Source organism: Haplochromis burtoni, unplaced genomic scaffold (genome assembly GCF_018398535.1).
Source record: "Haplochromis burtoni strain Fernald_Lab_line unplaced genomic scaffold, NCSU_Asbu1 Contig_323, whole genome shotgun sequence".
Lineage (NCBI taxonomy): Eukaryota > Metazoa > Chordata > Actinopteri > Cichliformes > Cichlidae > Haplochromis > Haplochromis burtoni.
Genome location: NW_024582684.1, coordinates 463,160 through 486,790, shown reverse-complemented (window position 1 = coordinate 486,790; position 23,631 = coordinate 463,160). Strand labels below are relative to the sequence as shown.

At 42.2% G+C, this 23,631-nt stretch overlaps 1 protein-coding gene across 10 annotated transcripts in view; it reads right to left on the bottom strand.

Moving 5' to 3' along the window:
• The window catches only part of adgrl3.1 (adhesion G protein-coupled receptor L3.1), a gene marked incomplete at its 3' end in the record, with an annotated part of 130,819 nt that overhangs the window by 57,767 nt on the left and 49,421 nt on the right, over nucleotides 1-23,631 (bottom strand). For all 10 annotated transcript variants that reach the window (XM_014339944.2, XM_014339947.2, XM_014339948.2 and 7 more), the window contains 3 exon segments: nucleotides 900-1,688; nucleotides 4,328-4,342; nucleotides 10,850-10,959. In XM_014339944.2, the coding sequence (XP_014195430.2) occupies nucleotides 900-1,688; nucleotides 4,328-4,342; nucleotides 10,850-10,959 (914 nt within the window).

The window sequence follows — 23,631 nt, the reverse complement described above, 5'->3', positions numbered from 1 at the left end:
TTTGTCTTTTAAAAGTAATAGTTAGCTTTGCGCTTTAGCACTGACACAGGGAAATTGCAGATTTTAGTCAGTTTGCATGGTGAGAACATTTGGGAGCAGATACATATGAATGGATAAAAAGCAAACAAAAAAGTGCATGTAATGGCTTAAAGTGTGTTCAGATTGTCATCTTATATGGATGTGAAAGCACCATCAGTTCCCCCGTCTTCCACATACTCCTGGCTCCACTCAAGAGGAATGCATTATGATTTGTTAAGCAGCTGGGGAAACTAAAGAGAAAGCTGGCAAGTGGTACATTAAGAGCCACAAGGCATTTACGGCATTACATCATTGGAGATAGTATTCTTCTAAAGGTAGAGATCAAGGTAGCCTTTATGATATCTTTCTCATTTACGCGTAGAGGAATCTACTGCCATCTGACATCCACAACTTCAGTGGCAGTGGTATATGTAGGACCAGCTGTAAACGTTTTTCTTTTTTGACTTCTGAAAACATGCAGATATCACAAGTGGGGTGGTGGAGGAACAGTCGTAATTGAGAATCATGACAGCACAGATGGTGCTTTCCTTTTTCTTCCTCTTCAAGTTATTTTGAACAATTAATTATTGGAGGCAGATTACTGCCTATAAGTATTCCTTATGTCACAAGAAAACTGTTTTATTTTCTTTAATGTTAGCATTAAAAAAGCCAAGGTAGTTCACTCGAAGATTTAAAAGAAATCACATCACGGGCTAGTCATCACTTTCAGTACCAAAGACATTTTCTAACCGCCATAATTTTCTTCTGGCTCACACATATAGTAACGTGAAATTGGAAATCATTAAGGGAAGATGAAAAAACGAGGTGGAGTGATGAGAAAGAGGTAGAGAAGGGAATCTTAGACTTTGGCTTGGACCTACCATTGTTGCCGAAGTCGAGCGAGTACTTGACCACGTGGTAGTTATTCCACACATACAGCAGGTTGTCTCTAGGGTTGTAATCCACTGCAGCTATGTACTGGTAGGAATTAGGGAAGGGTATGTTAACCGTCATTTCTTTCCCCTTATCAGTGTTGTACATGTAGTCAATCTTGTTCCCCGTGCCTTCGTTGTCATCATCTTCATAGACGGTTTTGACAACATAAAGGACTCCGCAGATCATGAACGCATTGGAGGCAGAGCGCTTGTCGTAGCTCGTGTCCCAGGAGCCTTCGATGCGCAGGGTGTAGGGATTGAGCTGGCTCACCACGATGCGCCCATTGTTCTGCTCCGTTGCGTAGATCACCCACAGACCGTTCTCATCCACCGCCAGGTCAATGTCCGACTTGCCCCCCCAGCGGTAGGGCGACGTGTCGTGGTAGTTGGCGTTGGCAATAATCGCCTCACCGCTCTTGATGCGCGTGCGCAAGTCAAACTTTACGATGTTGCGGGTCCGCTCCTTGTTGAAGAACAGCGCACCGTCATAGACGACAAAGCCAGTACCGTCCACGCGATGCGGCAGTTTGTATGTGGTGGTGGGACGGCCTGCGATGAAGTCCTCCTTCGATGAATACTCAGTCAGCGTGTCCGTGCGGTATGGTGTCCAGGGCATGTAGTAGATCTTGTCAGAGGCCTGCAGCGGGTCTTTGCACCAAGCACCAGACTGATGGTCCGATTCAAAGAGATGTTCGCTTTGGTAAACTCCCCGAAGAATGCCGGGGCACAGAAACACTGAGGAACAAAAGAAAACATTTTCACATTAGATAAGTTTAAATTACACGGCTGATGTAAAATGTCAACTGTTCTCAGTAGAGTTCCTGACAGAGCTTTTGAAATGTTTGCCTCCATTCATACGTGTTTCTAAAAAAACATAACAGAGTATTTTAACTTAACCACCGGTGAGTGATGATGACATGATAGGCTTACTGTGTTGTGATTTGGATGTTGTATAGTCACTGTCATTGTTAAGCACAGCAACAGTATGCCTTCTATTCAACAGATAATACGATGCTCTCACAGCGAAAAGATGAAGAGAAAATGGCACATTTTGTTCTACTTCCACCCTTTCCCTCTATTCCCATTTCTCCCTCCCTCCTCAGCTCCTCATTAGTCTCACAGCTCTTTCTTCCTTTCTCTCCCTTTCTATTTCTGTCAGGAACAACCAACTGTAGAACCAAACACATCTTTTATCGTCTGCTGTTTTTGCAGTTGTTACAATAATTCTTTTCCCACTCCACGCTCACTATTCTCCTCTTGGAATACTGGGGTCATGTTTTATGAGGGATGTGGGAGAAGTAGTAAATTCTGGGAAGCCAGTGCGACAAGAGTCATTGGAACCTTTGTAATTCAACTGGAATGTTGTCACATAAGCATGCATATATAAAAACTTAAACACCCAGCACGCCCCTGCGGGCGGTTTATCCTTCAAGCTCGGGTCCTCTACCAGAGGCCTGGGAGCTTGAGGGTCCTGCGCAGTATCTTAGCTGTTCCCAGGACTGCGCTCTTCTGGACAGAGATCTCCGATGTTATTCCCGGGATCTGCTGGAGCCACTCGCCTAGCTTGGGAGTCACCGCACCTAGTGCTCCGATTACCACGGGGACCACCGTTACCTTCACCCTCCACATCCTCTCGAGCTCTTCTCTGAGCCCTTGGTATTTCTCCAGCTTCTCGTGTTCCTTCTTCCTGATATTGCTGTCATTCGGAACCGCTACATCGATCACTACGGCCGTCTTCTTCTGTTTGTCTACCACCACTATGTCCGGTTGGTTAGCCACCACCATTTTGTCCGTCTGTATCTGGAAGTCCCACAGGATCTTAGCTCGGTCATTCTCCACCACCCTTGGGGGCATCTCCCATTTTGACCTCGGGACTTCCAGGTTATACTCGGCACAGATGTTCCTGTACACTATGCCGGCCACTTGGTTGTGGCGTTCCATGTATGCCTTGCCTGCTAGCATCTTGCACCCTGCTGTTATGTGCTGGATTGTCTCTGGGGCATCTTTACACAGCCTGCACCTGGGGTCTTGCCTGGTGTGATAGACCCCAGCCTCTATGGATCTTGTACTCAGAGCTTGTTCTTGTGCTGCCATGATTAGTGCCTCTGTGCTGTCTTTCAGTCCAGCTTTGTCCAGCCACTGGTAGGATTTCTGGATATCAGCCACCTCCTCTATCTGCCGGTGGTACATACCGTGCAGGGGCCTGTCCTTCCATGATGGTTCCTCGTCTCCCTCCTCTTTCTTGGGTTTCTGCTGCCTGAGGTATTCACTGAGCACTAGGTCAGTTGGGGCCATCTTCCCAATGTATTCTTGGATGTTCCTTGTCTCATCCTGGACTGTGGTGCTGACACTCACCAGTCCCCGGCCCCCTTCCTTCCGCTTAGCGTACAGCCTCAGGGTGCTGGACTTGGGGTGAAACCCTCCATGCATGGTAAGGAGCTTTCTTGTCTTTATGTCAGTGGCTTCTATCTCCTCCTTTGGCCAGCCTATTACCCCAGCAGGGTACCTGATCACGGGCAGGGCGTACGTGTTGATGGCCCGGATCTTGTTCTTACCATTCAGCTGACTCCTCAGGACTTGCCTGACCCTCTGCAGGTACTTGGTGGTTGCAGCCTTTCTAGCGGCCTCTTCATGGTTCCCATTTGCCTGCGGGATCCCCAGGTACTTGTAACTGTCCTCTATGTCTGCAATGTTGCCTTCTGGTAGTTCAATCCCCTCAGTTCTGACTACCTTCCCTCTCTTTGTTACCATCCGACTACACTTCTCCAGTCCGAATGACATTCCAATGTCATTGCTGTATATATAATATATATATATAATATATATATAATATATATATATAATATCCCCATTGAGTTCCTGATGAAGGCTCTTAGGGTATGTGTTGTGTGTGTGTGTGTGTGTGTGTACAGAGCAGATCCACATAGAGTTGCCAGATGTGCACTGTGGCTTTCCCATTCTCTCAAATAATATAATTCCAGATCCCACGCATGAGGCTCTGACTATTGATTGAATTTTCACTGGCTATCTGTTTTCATTTCATGAGGGAAGCATTTTAAATATTAAACGTCCACGTAACTCTCTGATCATTGGCTCGTCACAAAAACGTGCTCGGCCCATTGGAGAGTTCGTTAAGAAGCATTCTACACATACCGTGGAATAACGTGAGCGGAGTGTGTCTAATGAGAACCAGTAGTTCTAAATTGCTTCTATATGCTGAGATCAAGCTGTCTTAATATAGCAGCAGTGACAATGAAAGAGATGTCATGCTGCCACAAGGTACAAAACGCTTCAAGCGCTGGCATCAAAAAGTGACGCCCAATCCCGGATTTTGAGCATGTGCGAATGTGGGCGTGCTTGCTTCACAGACTTACCTTTTTGTTCTACTTCTGCACCAGCCATAGGCAAAAGATTTGAAGAAAAAAAGAAAGCACAAGAGCGAGAAAGAAAGAGATAGAGACAAGAGACAAAAATAGATTAATGATGCAATAATAAGGAAATCATGATAATACAATCTCAGATCTCCATAATCGGCCTCATATTTCATTCTAACCTTGTGAGAGTGCCAGGATGCTCTCCATGTGTGATTGGTAATAACATTACATAAGCGTCTGAGGAGACTGCACTGCAATGGGGAAGCTATTTGACAGTATTCAACTCACATATGTTGCACACGCGCATGTGGGCAGACAGAGATGCACATGTAAGGCAGACACAGAACGAGGGAGGGAAGACAAAATGAGAGCAAACACACAGGAGCATGGCACAACACGCTCAAGCACACATGTTCACGCTGTCCGCGGTGGTCCTCAACCCGGTGCAGGACAAAACAGAGCAATGCAAAATGACCTGAGATAATGAGCTCTTTAATGTATGCTAATAGCGGCGGCGCAATGAAAACCAGAAAATTTATTTGATTACTGGGATTGTTTTTCAGTGGACCAGCCAAAACTGCCACATTAAAATGCTTTCTGGTGCACGGTGGGTGAGCTAATGCTTGGTGTATGTCATGTCATCTTGTGTGCCTCTGAAAATGAGAGTGAAGGCATCTCTTGGGCAAGCAGGAGCATACTAAAAGAGCTGGCTTGCTTCAATCCCAACACCGGTTCCCAGTCTATTACATTCAAAGCATTATCCTTAAAAATCTGCGAGGATTGTTCATGTTGCCCGGCAATGAAATGTGCACAATTGCCTGGAACCTCTTAAACATATGAATTCTATTCCACCTTGGTCCCAGAGGGACTGAGTGGAATGTGAACACGGCAGAAACTTAATCCTGCAGGCAGTGCCCTTGTGTCTTTCAAGACTTAGAGACCTGCTGAAGGGAACTAGTCCCATGAGAAAGGTGTGTGTGGGGGTGTATGTGTGGGTGTGGGTAGGGGAGAGGAGAGGAAGGCAGAGTCTTCAAAGGAAAAACATTTGGAAGAACTTCCAGGACCTCACATGTTTACATATATCACAGATGCACTACATACTGCACGCTGCATGTCTTAATTCTTTACTACATTAAACCCAAAACTTATCCCCAACCACAAGGCATACACAAACACATGTGGCACACAGAACACACACACACCTTCATACACAGGCAACCATTAAATCCTAAGCTCATGAAAAATGCATGGTAACTGGCGCGGCTTAGCACAACTCCCGATAAATAAGCAATCTCCGAAAGAAGATCATGTTAAACCTAAAACAAGTGTGTACATCCGCGTGTGCACGTGTGTGTGTGTGTCCCTGCGAGGTAAGATATAAAAAGGTTCGTCACAAGGAAACAGTTCCCTTGTGAGAAAATCTTGGAAAGAAAGCAGATAGTCTGTCTAGGCAGAGGGGTGTGCACGACGGATATTACACACACTCACTCACACCGGCATCCGTACATATAAATAACACAAAGAAAGGCATCGCGGTGGAGAAGACGAGGATTAATGACACCAAACAATGAGGCCTTCACATTACCTCAGGCTCTTACGGAGCCTCGCAGACACAGAGGAAAACACACAGAGTTCAAGGTTGCCAGCAACTAATAGATTTCAAATGAAAAAGTGTGGCAGCAACAAGTAAACCAAATGGCACACAAAATGTCAGACAAATGTCATTCAATTTGTACTGCTGCTCGTTGTTTCACCAGATTAATGGATATCTCTGTTGGTGAGCTCATTGCGGGGTTGTTCTGCGGTATCTCTCTTTTAATCTTGAGGACAAGGGTAAGAAATGAAAGTTTGTCATAACAGTCATTGATTTTTTTTTTCCTCTCCAGTGCAGACGGTCTGACAGAGCGAATATAGGGTGGTCGGATATTTATTGAAACCTCAAGGTTTTCTCAAGGGCAGCTCGAGCATGCAAGATGATGCAAGAGATGAAAAGTCTTTTGTGCTACTGCTAATTAAACTGCTGAGTGTAGCTAAAAGAGAAAGAGGAGGGAAAAATATGGACTTATGACAACTTGCCAGAAACGCGTCCTTGTTTCCAAGAAAACGTCAACAAGAAAGCATCTTCTCTCACACTGTGTTATTCATAATTGAATTCTGCAGAGGTAGCGGCGTATTTTTATCTATCCAGTATCTTTGACTGATCATTTGCAAAAACCACTAGGACTGCACTATTGAATATTTAGCTATGCAGCTACTGTGAAAAAACAACAACTAATTTATTCCTAGCATGGCTTTGAATGAATATTAGCAATAATGCAAACTGCAACGGTGTGTTGTGAGGATGTGTCGCCTGACTAGTTTGATTTAATAAAAATCATGTAATTATTCATTAATATCTTCAGTAAAATGGTCTGAAAAAATCTGTAATTATACAAACAGCGTTACACCCATACCTTGCATGCCTTTCGTTTTAGTTCATTTCTCTGTTTTCTGTTTCAATTTCTCCTACACCCACCGCACACACACACACACACACACACACACACACACACACACACACACACACACACACACACACACACACACAGAAGCTGTGTTAACCTAACTGTGCTGCTGTGTAAAGATAATTAGCATTTTTATTGAAAATGTATGGTTTATTAAGTAGGTATTCGTCTAGGAGGGAAGACAGTGTGTGCTCACAAGCGTGTGTAATGTGTGTGTATGCGTGGGGGGGCGCCGACATGCCCGTGTGCGTGTTTCTACAGACAACGAGTGGCGACAGCAGCCTTACCACTATCATCTCTGATCTCCAATCAGCTCAGCCGGCTAAAGCCCAAGGTCGTTTATGGGCGCAGACGTTTTCTACTTTCTTTCTCTTTTTCATTATTCTATTCTTTTTCTCCTGTCCTCTCATCCTCACCCGCTATTCTATTGCATTATTTCATCCTGTTCTTTCACCCCTCCCACTCGCCTCGTTCATTCTCTCCCACTACCTCCTCTGTATCTCTCCTACTTCCCCCAAACCAAACCCTGTCCACCTCTCACCCTGTGTCTTTTATCAGTTAATTCATTCTTTCTGTTCCCTGTCTGCTGGCCTCGTCTAACCTATTTCTCTCTCTATCTCTGTTTCAGCTGTCGCTCTGCCGTCTCTCCTTCTGTCTCATTGGTTCCTTTCCCATCTTCCCTTGCTCTCTCTGGGAAACAAAAAAAAATGCCTGCATATGTGCCCACATAAACACACACACGCATATACTGTACATGCATGTACAGAGAGAGACACAAACACACAAGCACTCCCCTCCCACAAAACATGCACATATACACACACACCCACACAAGGAAGCACACAAACAGGGCTTCTCATGTCACTGTGATGAAGTTATTCCAAGGGTCCAATCTGACAGAAGTCTTTAATTGGACAGACAAGAAGGTGATTTTATCTTTTAATTAGCTTTCCTATTGAGCCAAGTTCTATTGTCTAAAATAGACTGCATGGGTATTGCATAACATATCACTGGCTTTTCTGATTAATACACTAAATGTGGGAGTAGGCTAATTGCTTCATAACAGCAGCCAGGAGAGCCAGGGTATACCACATAAAGATGAGGAAACGGATAGACATAATCCTAAGTGTTCCTGGCTTTTTTAACGGACGAACATGAATGAAACAATACGTATCATGTGTCTGCTCTTCAGCAGCACACATTTGCTGAGATTGAATCTGTCCACGCACCAGAGTTGCCTTGGAGAAGTACTTTGTACAGCAGTGTGTTAATGTATGGATATTTATAGTCTGCCTGCAGTGTGATGAGCAAGTATACACAGGTGGCTAATTACTGCCAAAGCTAGCTGGCTAGTTTGGCACACGACTGCCACACACTCGTACCACAGAGAGTCGGAGAGAGAAAGAGACAGCACTTGATTGTAGCTTTGGACAACAGCCAAAAACCTACAGTGCAGTGGAGAGAGATGAGGAGTTTTGAGGGGTAGCGCAAGCCAAAAAAAATCCTTGGGAAAAAAAAAAATTAAATAAAAGGAGGCGAGATGGAGGAGCAAAATTTCCCTGAAAACTGAACCGCACATAATTAAATTACCTGTTTTACAACCCACTTTGAGAATTGTTTACTATATCTATGCAGAGGGAAACGCACCTACTCTACTCGATTGGCAGCGCTCAGGAAAAGTATGCCTGCGCTTTAAAGTCGATCGGCTCATTTCCTTTCCGTGGCGGCTGGCCTGTGATAAGCAACACCTGGCCTTACAGGTGACTGCAAGGGTTCAGGTGGTTACACTCAACAGACAGCACCGCCACCAGCGCGCTCGGCATCAGGGGAGATCTGCTCGAGTGGATCCCTTGACGTTATAGTTATCTGAGCGCACAAAAGCCAAGCCTGCTTATAAATGATGACATATTAAAAATGCAGCTGGTATTCATTTCAGAACAAATTTCATTACACTATCATATAGTGTATCTATCATAAAAGCCCCTCCTCTGTTGAGCCATCTTGATTTACAACACTTTGCAGATATTTCATCACTTATTGTCTAACAAAATGCATCTTTCACCACAATGCCGCTGGCAGCATTGATTTGCGGTGTCAAACGCGCCAGTGTGAATGTTGACAACTTGAAACTCCAGCCCAAATGTCAGGAGTGCCTTCTTCTAAGTTACAAGCAATATTATGACTTTTAAAAAAGAATTGATTTTATAAATATTTGATCCATTCCGTGTGAAGGTTATGTGAAAGGTTTCACTTTTTTTATACATCACATTTTTCCCCTGTTGGACTTTTCCCATGGCTAAGCACACACGCGAGCAAGGTAGTGTATCACACAGCTACCTGATCCAGCCTGAACTCTTCAGTCAGTACACAGCAGATGCTAATGTACTGTCAAAAGCTCTCTCTCTCTCTCCTTCGCTGTCTTTTTCTCCAGTGCATCACCTCCCTCTCTCCATCCCTCCCTCTGTTAGCTGAGCACGCTAATGACTTTGATTTCAGATACTGTGTATTTTCGCGGGGACACTGTTACCCTGACTGACCCATTGTTTATCAGATCCAAAAACACAACTCATCTCCTTTTGCACTCGGCCGTTTTTTAAATCACTATTCTTTACGCTGACAAATCCATTAAATAAGGAGCGCTGTATTTTCAAGCAGGTGTGCGGTTATATCAAATAAAAACACGGAACATGCAGACAAGTCTTGAATGAATGAGAGACGAGTGAAAACACACACTGCTGCAGAGTCTTTTTTGATGCCTGCGTGTATGTGCTGTGCGTGCGTGGTGGGGCATTAAGCAGGTATCAGGTTGTGTTTCCATCTGCTCCAGAGAGGGCTCTGATAGTCCTATTATTTAATCTGCTGGTCATTCTAGACGCCAGGCAAGAGCCGTTTAGCCAGACATAATTGAATGCTTCAGTGTGGGAGATCACCTTGGCCGTCTGTATGGACTGCGGTGCCAAGGCCGTAGACAAATCTAAAGTGCATCTGTTATTTCTTACTTTAGGAGGGCTTTTGCATAAAGCATGTGTGGGTTATGAGGGCAAAATCAAACTTCTTTACATCTCTTTGGAAATTGACTTTTTGATACAAAGAATGCAGAAATAAGCTTTTCAGTTCCAACTCTGTATGTCCTCTTGACTGTATTGCTTAGAACTGTTCTACCACAGTCATGTTTATAGCTTTACAAGCCAGACATGGCTTGTAAAGTCAGGTAATATGAAGAAGAAAACAATTAAAATTAATCTCCAATCCAACCTGACAGCAATGTTTGAAAATATCAAGCGGCGTTTGCTGATAAAATAATATTTTGGCATCGTTACTTTGTTCACCTGAAATTTTTACTTAATGATTAACATACCTCTTCTCATTTCATTGGAGGTGCAATGTCATTTTGACGCATTCTCTTTTCATCTTTTATGCTTCACCTTACTTCTGTCTGGTTTTGTGGGTTTCACATATGCAACTGCAGCCTGAACAAAGTACCTGTAGATGCCTGTTGTGATGGGGAAATGACTGAGGGGCTGGTATTCGCACGAGATTTAACTTTTTCATTAAACAGACACAACCAGCTGCATTCTAACTTTGCTGGAATGTACTGAAAAATAAACATCAAGGACAAAAAAAAAATCTAATCCACTAAGTCATCACGCTGATCCCTTATGCATTTGTTCTGAAGCGAGCTGTAACCCACATTCTAGTGGAAAAGATTTTTAAAAAGCCGCACGACTGTTTCACTCTAGTGAATTTCCCCTCTCAGTCTCTTACCACCTGGTCAAAGGTCACATCACCATCTGTAATCATCTGAGACTGCCCTTGTTTCTCATCCTTGCTACCTTTGACTTTCCCGCAGGGGGGGAGAGGCATAAAATTATAACTTCCACGTAAAGTTACTGTGGGATCAAGCTGCTGAAGTTTTTGCTGTGAATGCTGCTGCCTGGCATAACAAAAACTGCAATTTATTCATATACTGAAGAGTAGTGAACTATTTAAAAAAAAGAGAGAGCGAGAGGGTACTTACTGTAAGGAACACACTCATACTGGACTTCGAGGTATTTGTATGTGCCGGGGCAGGGATCGGGAAAGACGTCGGGGCCGGCCACCACAGCACACTGCGTACGGTTGTTGCATCTACATAGATAGATGGGATAGATGGATAGCGTCAGTTGAAAACATCCACAAATCAATTGAAAGACCTGTAACATGATACAATTCAGCGGCACCACAAACTACATTTTCCAAAATGATCGCGCAGCTGAATCAGCCTTCTCTAAAAGGTTTAAAACAAAAACGGAACACCACAGCCATCGAGGAGCCAGGATTTATTGGAGGGCTGTTGTACTGGAGTTGCATCATTTTTTTTTTCAGCTGGAGCCCAAGCACGCTACGCCGCAAAACGCATATCCTGATATCATGTGATATAATGTAGAGCGAGATCTATTTTATCCGCCGAGTCATCCTGACACTCGAGAGTCTTCTGTGCTTAAGGACCCTTCATGTTGACACTAGAGCAGATGATACGGCCTTACCCGGTACCTGAAGTGAACATAACAGTAATGGATTCACCGAGTTCACTTGTACACAAAGGTGGCCCACAATGGATACAGAAGTGCTGTGGCACAAGGACACTTCTGCGTTGAATGTATGTGGGTGTCTGTGTGTACCTGCACGAGTGTGTGAAGCACTGACGGCAATAACCTATACCTTTAAGATTATTTTGCCCCAGACTTTAGATAATTAATTCTAATTACCAGGGGGCCCTCTCCTCTGACACACAAAAAGTAAGTATTACTCACTCTTATTAACACAGGTTATGCAAGGCAGCACACGATGTAGTATATACCCTGTGTGTCTTTTAGGGTTTCTGCTTACAGGTGTGTATATGAGCACCTGTGAAAATACATACGTGTCAGTTTCACTGAACATTTGAAAGCTGCTCGTCACAACCACAAAAGATTTGCTGGTGCATATGTTATGATGATGCATGCATGTAATAACATAAAACGCACACTTTATCTTTATCTTCCAAGTTTAAACGAGCTACAAAAGCACACAACTGAAACATATTTCTTATACAAGAATAGCAACAACAGACAAATGAGAAAAAGCTATTTTTAAAATGCTTTCATATTAATTAGCACAACTTCTCTTTCCCTCTGTGCACACCTGTCATACAGAAGACATTTACATTCAAAACATTCAGATTCTCCCATTGAGATATTTTTAATGAGCATACAGAACCCCCCAAGTCACTTTTCCTACAATACCATTCAACAATTTGCATAATGAAATATTCATAGGAGCTAATTTAATTATTAGTTCAATATTCACATGTAACACAGAGAACTAATGTAGCCTAGAAAGAACTAACTGCCTTAATTTTTTTAGCTCGGCGTCTCTCGCTGACCAGCGTGTCTCAGATCACGTGAGGGTTTATTGGAATTTGTGATGGTTTCAAAGTCTTTGTGTTGTGAAGTCTGTCATAATCTAACAATACCCACCCATCTTCTCTCCCTCCTCTCTTTTTTCTCGCCTCTGTGCTTTTTAATTTCTTGCCCTGGTACCTTCATCATCGGTCACCTGTCATCAGTGCGAGCTGTGGGCTGAGGGGGGGGGGCAGGGGACACAAAACTGACACAGTGCCACAACTTTGCTCACAGCACCCACCAAAGGTCACGAATGGCTGGCACTCACTGGTGAATCAGAGCACAAAACTCCCTTTAACGACCTCACATAACTTTCTAAAGTTAAAAAAAAAACCCAACAACTAGCCGCTAGTTATGATGTCTTCACACTGAAGAGACACAGTGGCTGAGAAAGCTCAACATAAGAAAAGAGATGGAGCCAGCCAGGAATTGCTGTGAATCTAAGCTTATTTGCTGAAAGCACAAATGAATAGCCAACTTTAATAGCTTCAAAAAGTCACAAAACGCATCTATCTTCTTATCACGTGGGCAACTTAGAGCTCGTGTCTGGAAATATTTGCGGTGCTAGAGATGTCAACTTGATGAATGTTTTCTTAGTTATGTTATGTTTCGAGTGTTTGCATGTGTTATCGTGGGCTGCGGCACTTTGAACTCTCCGATTCACTGAAGTGACAACCCGTCTGAAAAAAAAGGAGTAAAATATTCCCATAAATGTTTATGTTTCATGTCTAAGTCCTGTAAGATTTCCATATCTCACACGATGATTTACACATGGAAGTGACATCACCTTTGATCACCTGTAGAATTATTTTGTGCCAAAAAGTGCAAAAAAGGTGCCACTTTCATGAGTAAACCATAATATGAGACACAAATATTATAGAAAACACATAATAGTGAAAACATTAAAATCGAACAAGTTTTTTTTTCTGTTTCTTGTACATATTGTTAAAACTAACAACTGAAATCAATATATATATGTAATTTATTACACTATATAGTGTAATAAATTACATTAAATCATGTATGCCTGATCCAGGGAACACGGGCTGAAGAAAACAACAGATAAAAATGAGTTTAAGGAAAAACTGAGAGACATGTTAGGCTTTGCAGTAGCCATGGGTATAGGTAATTGTCAATATATTTCTGCTTCAGGTAAAAAAAAAAATGGCTCAGGGCTCTCATGGCTGAATCATGAGCACTGAAGGTTATGGACTATTATTTTAAATAAAAGCTATCGAGCAAAGATTTGGCATAATCTTCTCTTGCGAGCTATATCTCTCTGCTATCACTCCTTCTTTCTCTGTCTATTTCTGTCTGCACTACCTTTTTTCTTCCTCCCCACACTCTCTAAGCCAAGATAATAAACCAATTTCTTTTTTCAGCCTTTGTCCTCATCCTTCCCGCCTAGGAATTATTCCTCACTGTTCCTCCTTCTTTGTCTCTCATTCCAACTGGCTGTTTTTTCCGTCTGTTTATCTGTCTTAAACCCACTTAGCTGCAGTTTCCTAAGTCACACCCAGATATATGTGGTAGGCCGCTTATTGCTGCTGCCGTTCTCTCTTTTTCTCTCCTTTCTCCCTGCTTAATACTTTTCTCATCCCCGCCTCCCTCAGGGCGTCATCTCCAGCCTCCCCCTGTTTCTCTCTCGATCCCTCCATCCTTAGTAAAGCCTCTGCTGACGTCACCGTTCTGTCTGAGCCAGTAGTCTGAGTCAGGTCCAAAAAAGACTCCCTTATGTTCCCAGTACCTCCATCTCATTCTTTATTTGTCAACATTACTCTCATTTCCTCACTGCCAACATGTTTATCCAGAAGCCTAACAAAACACGAGAACATCAGCAAAAATGTACAATTCCTGTCCTCTCTGCATTGTGACCCATGATTAATGGAGGAGATGCAGAACATGCGCACACACACGCGCACCTTTAGAATTGTTTTTTTTTTCCCAAACACCAAAATGGCTCTATATATTTTTTTCTCTGTGTTTTTCTTAGAGTTGGCAGAAAAGCTCCTTTTTTTTAATTAGCATGACCACATCAAAACAAGGCAGTGGCCTGGATACCGCCTGGCCCGCTGGCTTTCTTCCTTGCAACGTGCAACACACACATGCACACGAACAAACTATTCACTAACAAAGCCGAGCTGTGGCAGGCAGGGAAAGAGAAAGCTGCTATGCTGCAGTGGGTGCTGCTGTTGTTCTTGTCTCTGATGTTTTTCACTTTGTTTGGCAGACCTCCCTTCACTCCATCTCTGTCTCTATCCCTCATATAACTGACTGATGATTTGATGAGGCTGACGCTGCCTGTTGGAGCGTGTGTGGGGTATGTTTATGCATATGTGCAGGCGCATGTATGTCTGTGAGCAGATGCAAAATGGAATAAATATTTGAGTGTTTGTCTGCGAGTGTGTGCGCGTTTGTGCGTGTGTGAGTGTGTGCGTGTGCTAGAATGCAGATGTGTTGAAGAGCTATATAATTACAGAACAAGAGAGAGCTGGGAACTAATCCTTGTGAGTTGAAAGAAGTGTCTGAGAGTGAGTGACGCATAAAGCTTCTCCAAAGTCCTCTGGAATCAGTGTTCGAATACAGTGAAACCACTCCAGAGCACTCTGTGAGTCATCTACAACTGTTTGTGAACATGCTTAACACACACAAACGTTCTGAATATCATTAATCTAAAAAAAAACCCCAAAAAACCACTGAGCTTAAAAAAACAATTAAATGAACTTGAAGATACTTGAACTGGACTAATATAGACATACATGTATAGAAACTACTCATTTCTTTATGTTTTTCTAGGAAAATGGGAGAAACTGACTTTCTACTATTCCAACAGTCTTGAAAGTTAATACTTTGTACGACCGCCTTTATTATTCAACACAGCCTGAAATTTCTTTGACAAGCGTTCTTGTAATTTCTTTAGCATTCGTTTTCCAGGTTCCTTGAAGGACCTTCCGAGCTCATATTTGGATGATGGCTGCCTTTCGTTTCATTCTCTGTCAAGATGATTCTTCGCTGCTTCAGTAATGTTCTGGGAAAGCCAATCCGACTGTTCCACTGTGTGTTTTTCTATCCAGGTATGCTTTTACTGCATTGGAAGTGTGTTTGGGATCATTGTGATGCTGAAAAATGAAGTTGTTGCCAATCAGTTGCTTTCCAGATTGTATTTCATATCTGCATTCATGATTCAATCAGCTTTGACAAGATCCCCAACACCAATGGCTGAAATACAACTCCAAACCACGACAAAGACTCCATCTTCTTTTACAGATGGCTGTAGACACTACTTGATCTCCTCCATACATATTGATGATATGAACCAGAAATTTCATATTTAGATTCTGCTCTCCACAAAACCTGTTGCTACTCATTTTCGTCCATTTCTTGTTTAAGCGTCTTTTCTTTTTGACCGCGTCACTTCCACTGAGACTATTTCTGAAGACCCTTCAGTGAACAGTCATTATTTTCCCTGTGTCTTAAGGATGTTTTCTCTTTTTTTTTGTTCTCCACTTGTTCAAATTCCTCATTTTTTTTAAAGGCTGCACATCATGCTGAGATATGTCAGTTTTTCAGCTAAAAGCTCTTTGGGAATCACCTTGTTAGTTTAAAAATCTTATTTTATGCCCTTTTCTTAGACTCAGTTAAAGAAATGCAAATAAGGTTCTGGTCACCACTAATATTAGTGACAAAGTGACAATATATACCATTTAAAACTGCTTCTTTGCTAACTCGTTTGTTATGCGTAGACACAACCCTGGTTAGTCGTTTGAGTTAGGTGCCTTTTTATGCTTGAATAATTCATAAGTCAGTGTTATGTGGCTTAACCAGTAAAGCAACCATTCCTCTGAAAATGGTCAGGTACAAGGATTAGGATTATTACAAGGAAGAGAATATTGGAAAGAGCCAAACATTCGCAAATAATGACGACATGTTACAGGTACCTTGTGTTTCTGAGGGACCATTTCAGGTTTAAGAGATCAGTAAGATGATAAGACTCATGTATCCCTTCATGCCTCTGGCTAAGGCACACATAATGCCAAAAGCTGGAGCTCTCACAGTGGATGTCTAAGTGTTAATGTAACATTTGTTTGCAGCTGTGTTGCCATCGTGGAAAAGTGCTCATTTGCAGCCACTTCAAAGCCATACAATTTTCTCAAAGAAAATAATACAGTAAGGTGGTGTATCTTAAGCTCTCAAAAGGACAATTAAGTGCCAAGAATAAAACATTTATGTGAGTTAGCAAAATAGGACATAAACTCTTCTCTCTATCATCACATATTGAAAATGAATACCACTCAAAAGTGGTGGCTCAGGGAGGTTGGACATAGATAAGTCTCAAATGGATGATTCTGTGTCAGCATTGGCCTTGCAAGGTTCAGGGATTTAAAACAGGAGATGGTGTGTTAATGTAATTTCGACCCATTAAATGCAAAATTTAATAAAATTGGTAAAAATATCGCCGTTACCACCAGTACTGTGTTTCATCACAGTTGTTTACAGCACAGGGTGTGACTGGGTGCAGTACCTTTTTAAGGAGCAGGCTCTATTTCAGAAACTTTAATACAGCCTTTTTGTAGCATCCATTTGTCCCTAATGCAACTATAGACACAACTTGAACTCTCAGTGATGACACTAAAACTATTATATAATACAGAAAAAACTATTAAATAACGAGAACTATAAAGTTATGTTAATTTCTAATTGTTTATATTTACATATTCTTGGAGGATTTTGCAACATGTTTCATAACTGCATTATTGAGCATCTTTCCTTCTTTCTTTTCACACCTGCAGAGGCACTGATGGTTTAGAATACTGAGACATCTCCTGGTAGATCTGCCTAGGAGTGCTGTGCAAAGCTTGAAGCATGCAACACGGACTCGTGGTCTGCATAATGTCACCATTTTATTTTTGTCAGCTTGTTCACCCACACTGTGACGTAACTTGCAGAAAGACTGGATTTCTTTTTTTTTTTCCTTTTTTGACAGCTGGACAGCTACACAAACCCAGAATCAGGCAGTTAGTGGATTCAATGATAGAAGAGTCTGATATGGCTCAACACAAAAATATAGAAATCTACCAAGAATGGTCCAGTTCCTGTTGCAAAGGAAGTGGCATTTTGTTCTTAAATACCCCATCAAATTTATCTATTGCTATGATTTGTAACACTGGTTACTGTTGCAATAAATCACATACCGGTACATTTTGCGAGCTTTTAATATATAAAGAAATTCAACTGAAATCTACAAAGTAGCAAAAATTAACCAGTGTGAGTTGAGCATTCTTGTGTTTGTGAAAGTAAGGGGGGAGCCCAGAAGATGATTTCAGAGTGCTCTTCATCTCCTGTGCGAGTTCAGGAAAACCCATTTGACAGCAGATAGAGCCCATTCACTATATCTCACAACAGGATAAAAACCTGTTAAGCTGACCACTCACTCTGCCCCCCTCACACATCACATATGAGATTCCTCTTCTACTGGCCTCATTTCTACTTTATTAGCTCCCTGATGTGGTTATACACACATACACAGGCCTGTTTGGAGATGGACAAATGGAGTGATGGGAAAGGATGCCTAAAAGGACAAACACAAAAGGCAGGACGTGTGGAGGGGTGCACAGGAAATGTGATTTAATATATAATTGAAAAATGATGCTAGTGTTGTGAGTGACAGAGGTAAGGGAGCAAAAGAAGGCGCCTATATATGTGTTAGTCCAAGCCTGAGCACATGTGTACCATGGGGTATCGTGAAGCAGATGCAGCACATCCTCTGCCAGCCCCACCACAGCACACTTATGAAGAAATGACAGATCTGCCTCTCTCTTTGTCTCTCTCCCACACACATAGACACAAACATTCCTCGGCAGTCCCCGAATGTGTTTCTGTCAGCTCTCGAACAGCCTGTCAAACAAGCCACAGGTAAAATTACGTTGTTTTCCCTACTGGGAAAAAACTTTGAAATGTGCTACATTATTAATATTTGGTTGGAGGATGCCACTCTCTCCTGTTTTCTCCTATATCTGTGTGTCATGTGATATTTTTAACTTTACAATATTCAATGCACAGCATAATATGGGATGTTGTTATTACTGTATGCTGTATGTGTGTAGCTCCTGTAAATGCAAAGCACCGGCTCGTTTACCTGTCATTCTCATCCATGCACAATAGGATATATAGACTTTACTGACACATAATATTATATACTTCCACCAGATAAACCTCTTCTTATCTTAGAAACAGGTTTTGTTCCTAAAAATTAAACCTAATTTAAATTTCAGCTCACTTAGTACCGTTTTAATTTACGCCCCTTGAGCAGTTATGATCTTAGGAAGATTAGATATTAACTCTGCCATTTAAAAACAGCATGCACTTGGATTTGCAAATTTGAGTTTTTTGTACCACTTAAGGAGAATGAAAGCAGATAACTGTGTTGTTTGCATAAAAAATAAATGCAGCATTTGATAAGTATCACAAAGATCAAGAAGAGCAGTGGTCCTAACATCGACCCCTGGGACACGCCTCTTTGATACGGGAAGAAAAGAGGAAGAAGATCCAGCAAAGTGGGCCTACTGTGTTCTATCTGACAAGTAATTTTAAAAACAACTGACAGCATTCCCAGAAAAGTCATTATTATGTAGTTTATCCACCAAAATGACATAGTCAACTATGTCAAAAGCCTTCAGCAAATAAAGAAAAGCAGAAATGTTGTATGTTCCACAGTTCATTGCCTCAATAATGTAATTTACCTCTTAAATAACTGTGGTTATTGTGCTGTGCTGTTTTTTAAAACTTAGTACTTAATATTTTCTGTATTTCTGCTATAGGCCTGCAATACCCTGGCAACCTGCCTAGGGTGTACCCCTGTTCTAGCTGCACAGGCTCTAATACACGAAACCCTGAACTAAATGGATGCATGGATGGATAATAGTTCTGCTATAATATCCGTAGCTAACTTGAGAAAATCTAGATCCAGTTTTTCAGGACTTGCAGTCTTATTAGCATTCAATTGCTTTAAAGCTCTACAGATCTGTTACATCGAAAGGAGAAAAGCTGAAAGACTGAGCCATAGATTCAATAAAAAGTGCTGCAGAGTGAGCCTTCTGTTCAACATCCTGTTTTAATTCTGGATGTAAAGTGTGCTTGAACATTAAATACAATTTAGATTCTCAGTGCAATCCAACAACCTGCATTCAAGTCAGCAAAATCAACCACTGACACACTTCTGTGAACAGATAAAACATTCTTTAAAAATTAGCTACAGTAGTTGTAAGCTTGCTCTCATACAGAGAGCCATTTGTATGCAAATGACAAATGGCACACACATTTCTGAGTCTACATAATGCCTGTGACATTGTTAAGATAATATATGATTTAATAAACGATGACAACACTATCAGATTTCAGTATGGCAGGTAGAGATGTCATATATTAGTTTTTTTTCCATTTCTTATATGTCAGAAAAAAAGAAATGAGTATAATTCCAAGTGGAACGAGACCGAATGTGTAATGCATGTTAATTCATTGTTTAGAAGTGGCCTAGTTTGGGAGTGTATGATATATGTTATGTGTGTGGATAACTAATGATTATTACAACTAAAAGACTGTTTAATAATAATAGCAATGATGACAATGTATGTCTTATCATAAACAGAGGCAAACAAACCCTTTTACCCTTCTAGCTTCTGAGCAGGCTGCCTGCCAAGTATAGTTTTTGAGCTCCACCGTCTCTCCTTTCCTCTTCCACCGGTAGCCATGGCAACTTCCACGTCGTCCGATTCCAGGACACACTCGGAGAGTCTTTCTCCTGATTCCACCTAGTAACATTCCTTAGCTGATATCCCTATGTCTCTCCCAACCTATGTCTCTCTCTAAATTTAAATGTGACACCTCCAACTTCACATTTTAATCCAAACCACCTGCTTACACGAACCCCAAATCCTCCTAAAAGCTAAAAGATGAGCGTGTTTCAGACAGATGTGCTGTCTTCTTGATTGGTGAGACGCAGAGGAGCGTGCAAGACACCATCACCATCAAGACGACCGAGCAATGCTACATCAAGTAACTGACTAGTAGAATTTAGTCAGCCTCACCTCATAAAAAAATATGGGATGCTGTGCTTGTGCAGGGGAGACGAGGGCTGTTCCTTGTGTCCTGGTTTGGATTTGTGCTTCACTGTCAGCGTCAAAGTATCGAGTCAGTCAGGTAGTCAGTCAATGTCTACAGCACGCCAGCATGTCTGAGGCACTGATTCACGTGCCGTGCTACTCTCTGGATGTGTCAGACTTTGTGTGCATGTGTGGAAGAGAGAAAAAGAGAAAGCGTGTGGTGTCTCAGGCCGTTCTCAGGCAGCCATGCAGCTTTGGTGCTCAGTGAAGCATGATAACGAAGGTTAGCAGAGCTATGGTGAAAGGAGAACAGGGTCAGATGGTGGAGACTTTGACATGTGGAAATACAGAGGTTTTGGGAAAAGAGAACAGTTGTCAGTTTGGGTGAAAGTATATTTGCGTGGGTAGACGGAGAGGAATATATAAAGAACAATAGAAAGAACAAGATCATTGTTAAGATTATAAAAGACCCCGTGTGTTCATTCCTGTCACATATCTGAGGGAAAGTTTCTGTCAGTGTTTCAGTGTGCCAGAATCAGTCAGTCTTTAAGTACGACTTTTCCTATTCGTCTATCTGTGTTTGCGTGTGCGTACGTATGTGTGTGGGTCCTAATTACCACACTGAGCAAGGGTGACAGTTGGGCCCCCAGGGTGCCGCAGGGCATCTCCTGTAGCCGTGGCGACTATGTTAGGGTGGTAGCACAAGCACAGACACTTTCATACACCAACATGCACACACACACACACATACACATTAAGTAGGACATTTCCAGATATGACCTCATTCAGTGGGAAGCAGGGTACAGTTAATGGAGGGAGGAGAGAAGAAGAGTGAACAGATTGAGACAGAGCAAGTCAGAGATAGATATCATAACAAGATATAATTGTTAATATCCTGGTGAGTCCACCTCTGCAAGAAATCTCACACCCAGAGAAGAAACACAGTCACAGTCTCAGTTTCTGTGGTGAAAAACTTCAATTTAGCATATTGTTTTTGGAGTTGGAATCACTGGGCTTTAGATTAATGTAATGTTTGGAGCATTTATTTATCTGCCCCTCTGTCACTATCTGTTCCAGCTCTCTCTTCTTATCCTTCAGCTTTTACAGAGATGGATTATATTCAAATGGAGAAGTAACATGACGTGCAGGTATGCCTGGAAAAAAGTGCCAGACTGCATGGCTTAGTTTGCTGGTTAGAGAGTCTGAGACTGCAGCACACAGCTAACACTAGACTGCAGTCTGCGATTCAAGTGGTTTTCTATAATTCAGAGAGTCAAAGGAAAAGAACTTCAGAGGCTGCTTTAGAGTCTCCCACGTGTGTAGTTCAAGCTTGCTAGTGCATGCTCAATAACACATACGGACTCGTATGCAAATGCATACAGCTAAAGATGAACACACTCAGACATGTTCACACACAACCACATATTCAGTACATATGCACACAAATACATTCACATGCTACACTACTAGCCTGGAGCTTTGAAGGCTTAGATGCAGTTCTAAAGAGAAGGAGAAGTTGAGCAGGCTTAAGAACTAAGAAGAAACTCTCTATTTCTTTCTGAGCGCAGTATGTGTGTGGGCAAGAGAGAGTGTGAGTATGCATTTAACAGCTGCCACGTGCTTTCACATATGCATGTGCGTGCCTTCATCTGCATGTTAGTACGCAGTGGTGGTGTTAATATGTGTTTTTACAGCCATAGTGCACCTAGAATCTTTGGGGACACACTGAAGGATTCATCTGGAGACCTGGGTTGTCACTCTGGCCGTCAACCCCTAGCATCCTGGTTCAAAACAGGGACAAAATATAGAATTCACTATAAAAGACAGGAAACATGTAACCTATAAGGCTTTGCATTTTAGCCTCAACCTCATCTCTCCCCAGAGTTGAGGAAAGAAAAAAGCAAATGGAAAAACAGGAAAGCCAATGAAAGCTAAAACAGATGGTAAGTGAGAAAGGAAGAGTGACAGTGAGGGTGGGAAACAGGGGGTGAGAAGCAATTTGAGGAATGAGGAGAGAGTAGAAAAAAAAATACCAAGAATGGAGTGACAAAAATTGAGATATCAAGAGGGTGACAGATGGGAGAATAATAAATGAAGCATGTTGTTATTTAACACATCCAAAAGAGACGGGGAACAGAGGAGAAGGGAGAACAACTCCCCACCCTTGTCTCTCTTGTCAAAGTGCCTTCCCTTTGTGTTGAGAGGCGTCTTCAATAGGCATGGAAAGGGAGAGAAAACGAGAGCAATCGAGAAAAAGAGAGGTGAGAGCGGAAAAAAAAGGCTGAAGGGCCAACAAGGTGACAAGGTGGGAAAGGTGGTATGGAGGTATCGAGGGAAAGTCTGTTTGAAGTCCAGAAGTAATTTTCTATCACGATAGCTGTGGCAGAGGCAACAAAACAGAGTTTGTGTGGCCGTGTGTAACGTCCACACATTCTTCACACTATCGACACTTGCAGCCTCAAGTGCGCGAATGCATGTGTGTGAGATTAAGAGGGAAAATCTGAGAGAATGTGCTGAAAGGTACTTGGTCCAATTCTGTAGCATCTCCAGAGAACTCATCAAGTCATTTTTATGTGAATAAATCACTATCCCTGAAGGCACTTCGGCATTTTGGCTCGCAGCTCTCTCCCGGTGTAGAACTGCACACTCAACCATCAAATGTCTCCTCATATAAGTCACTTGTGACACATATGCATGCAACCCAGCCACACCCTAGCACTAACCGGTACTGTGAAATTCATCCTGACATTTAGGAAAATAAGTATGAAGTGCAGTGCCAGTGGGGTGAGTCTAACAAAGAATGAAAAATTGAATTATACTCACAATGCCTTAATTTAATATCAAAGGTAAAACCTAAAAAAAGAAATAATTAAGCTGCAGAGACCTTAAAACAAAGGATTTTCAGTAGTCGTTTTCAAATAAAGGTGCCTCTGTTCAAACCCTGATAAAACAGAGTGAGTCACTGAACTGAGGCCACTGTATCACTAAAACAGATTAAGCGTAACTTTCATGGCCACGGCTTCGTTTCCCCTTCAACCCAGTGTATCCCAATGGGGAGATAATCTGGGAAATGCAGCGGTATCAGGTCCTTTCTAGGTTGCCTGAGAAGCCTTGTGAGACCCTCTGGAGATATGAGGCTTTGATATCAAGACCAATTATGTGGTATAGGCGCACACATTCACGCACACAAACATTAGCACGCACACACACACACACACACACACACACACACACACACACACACACACACACTCATACATACACACTCATTGGCCTTG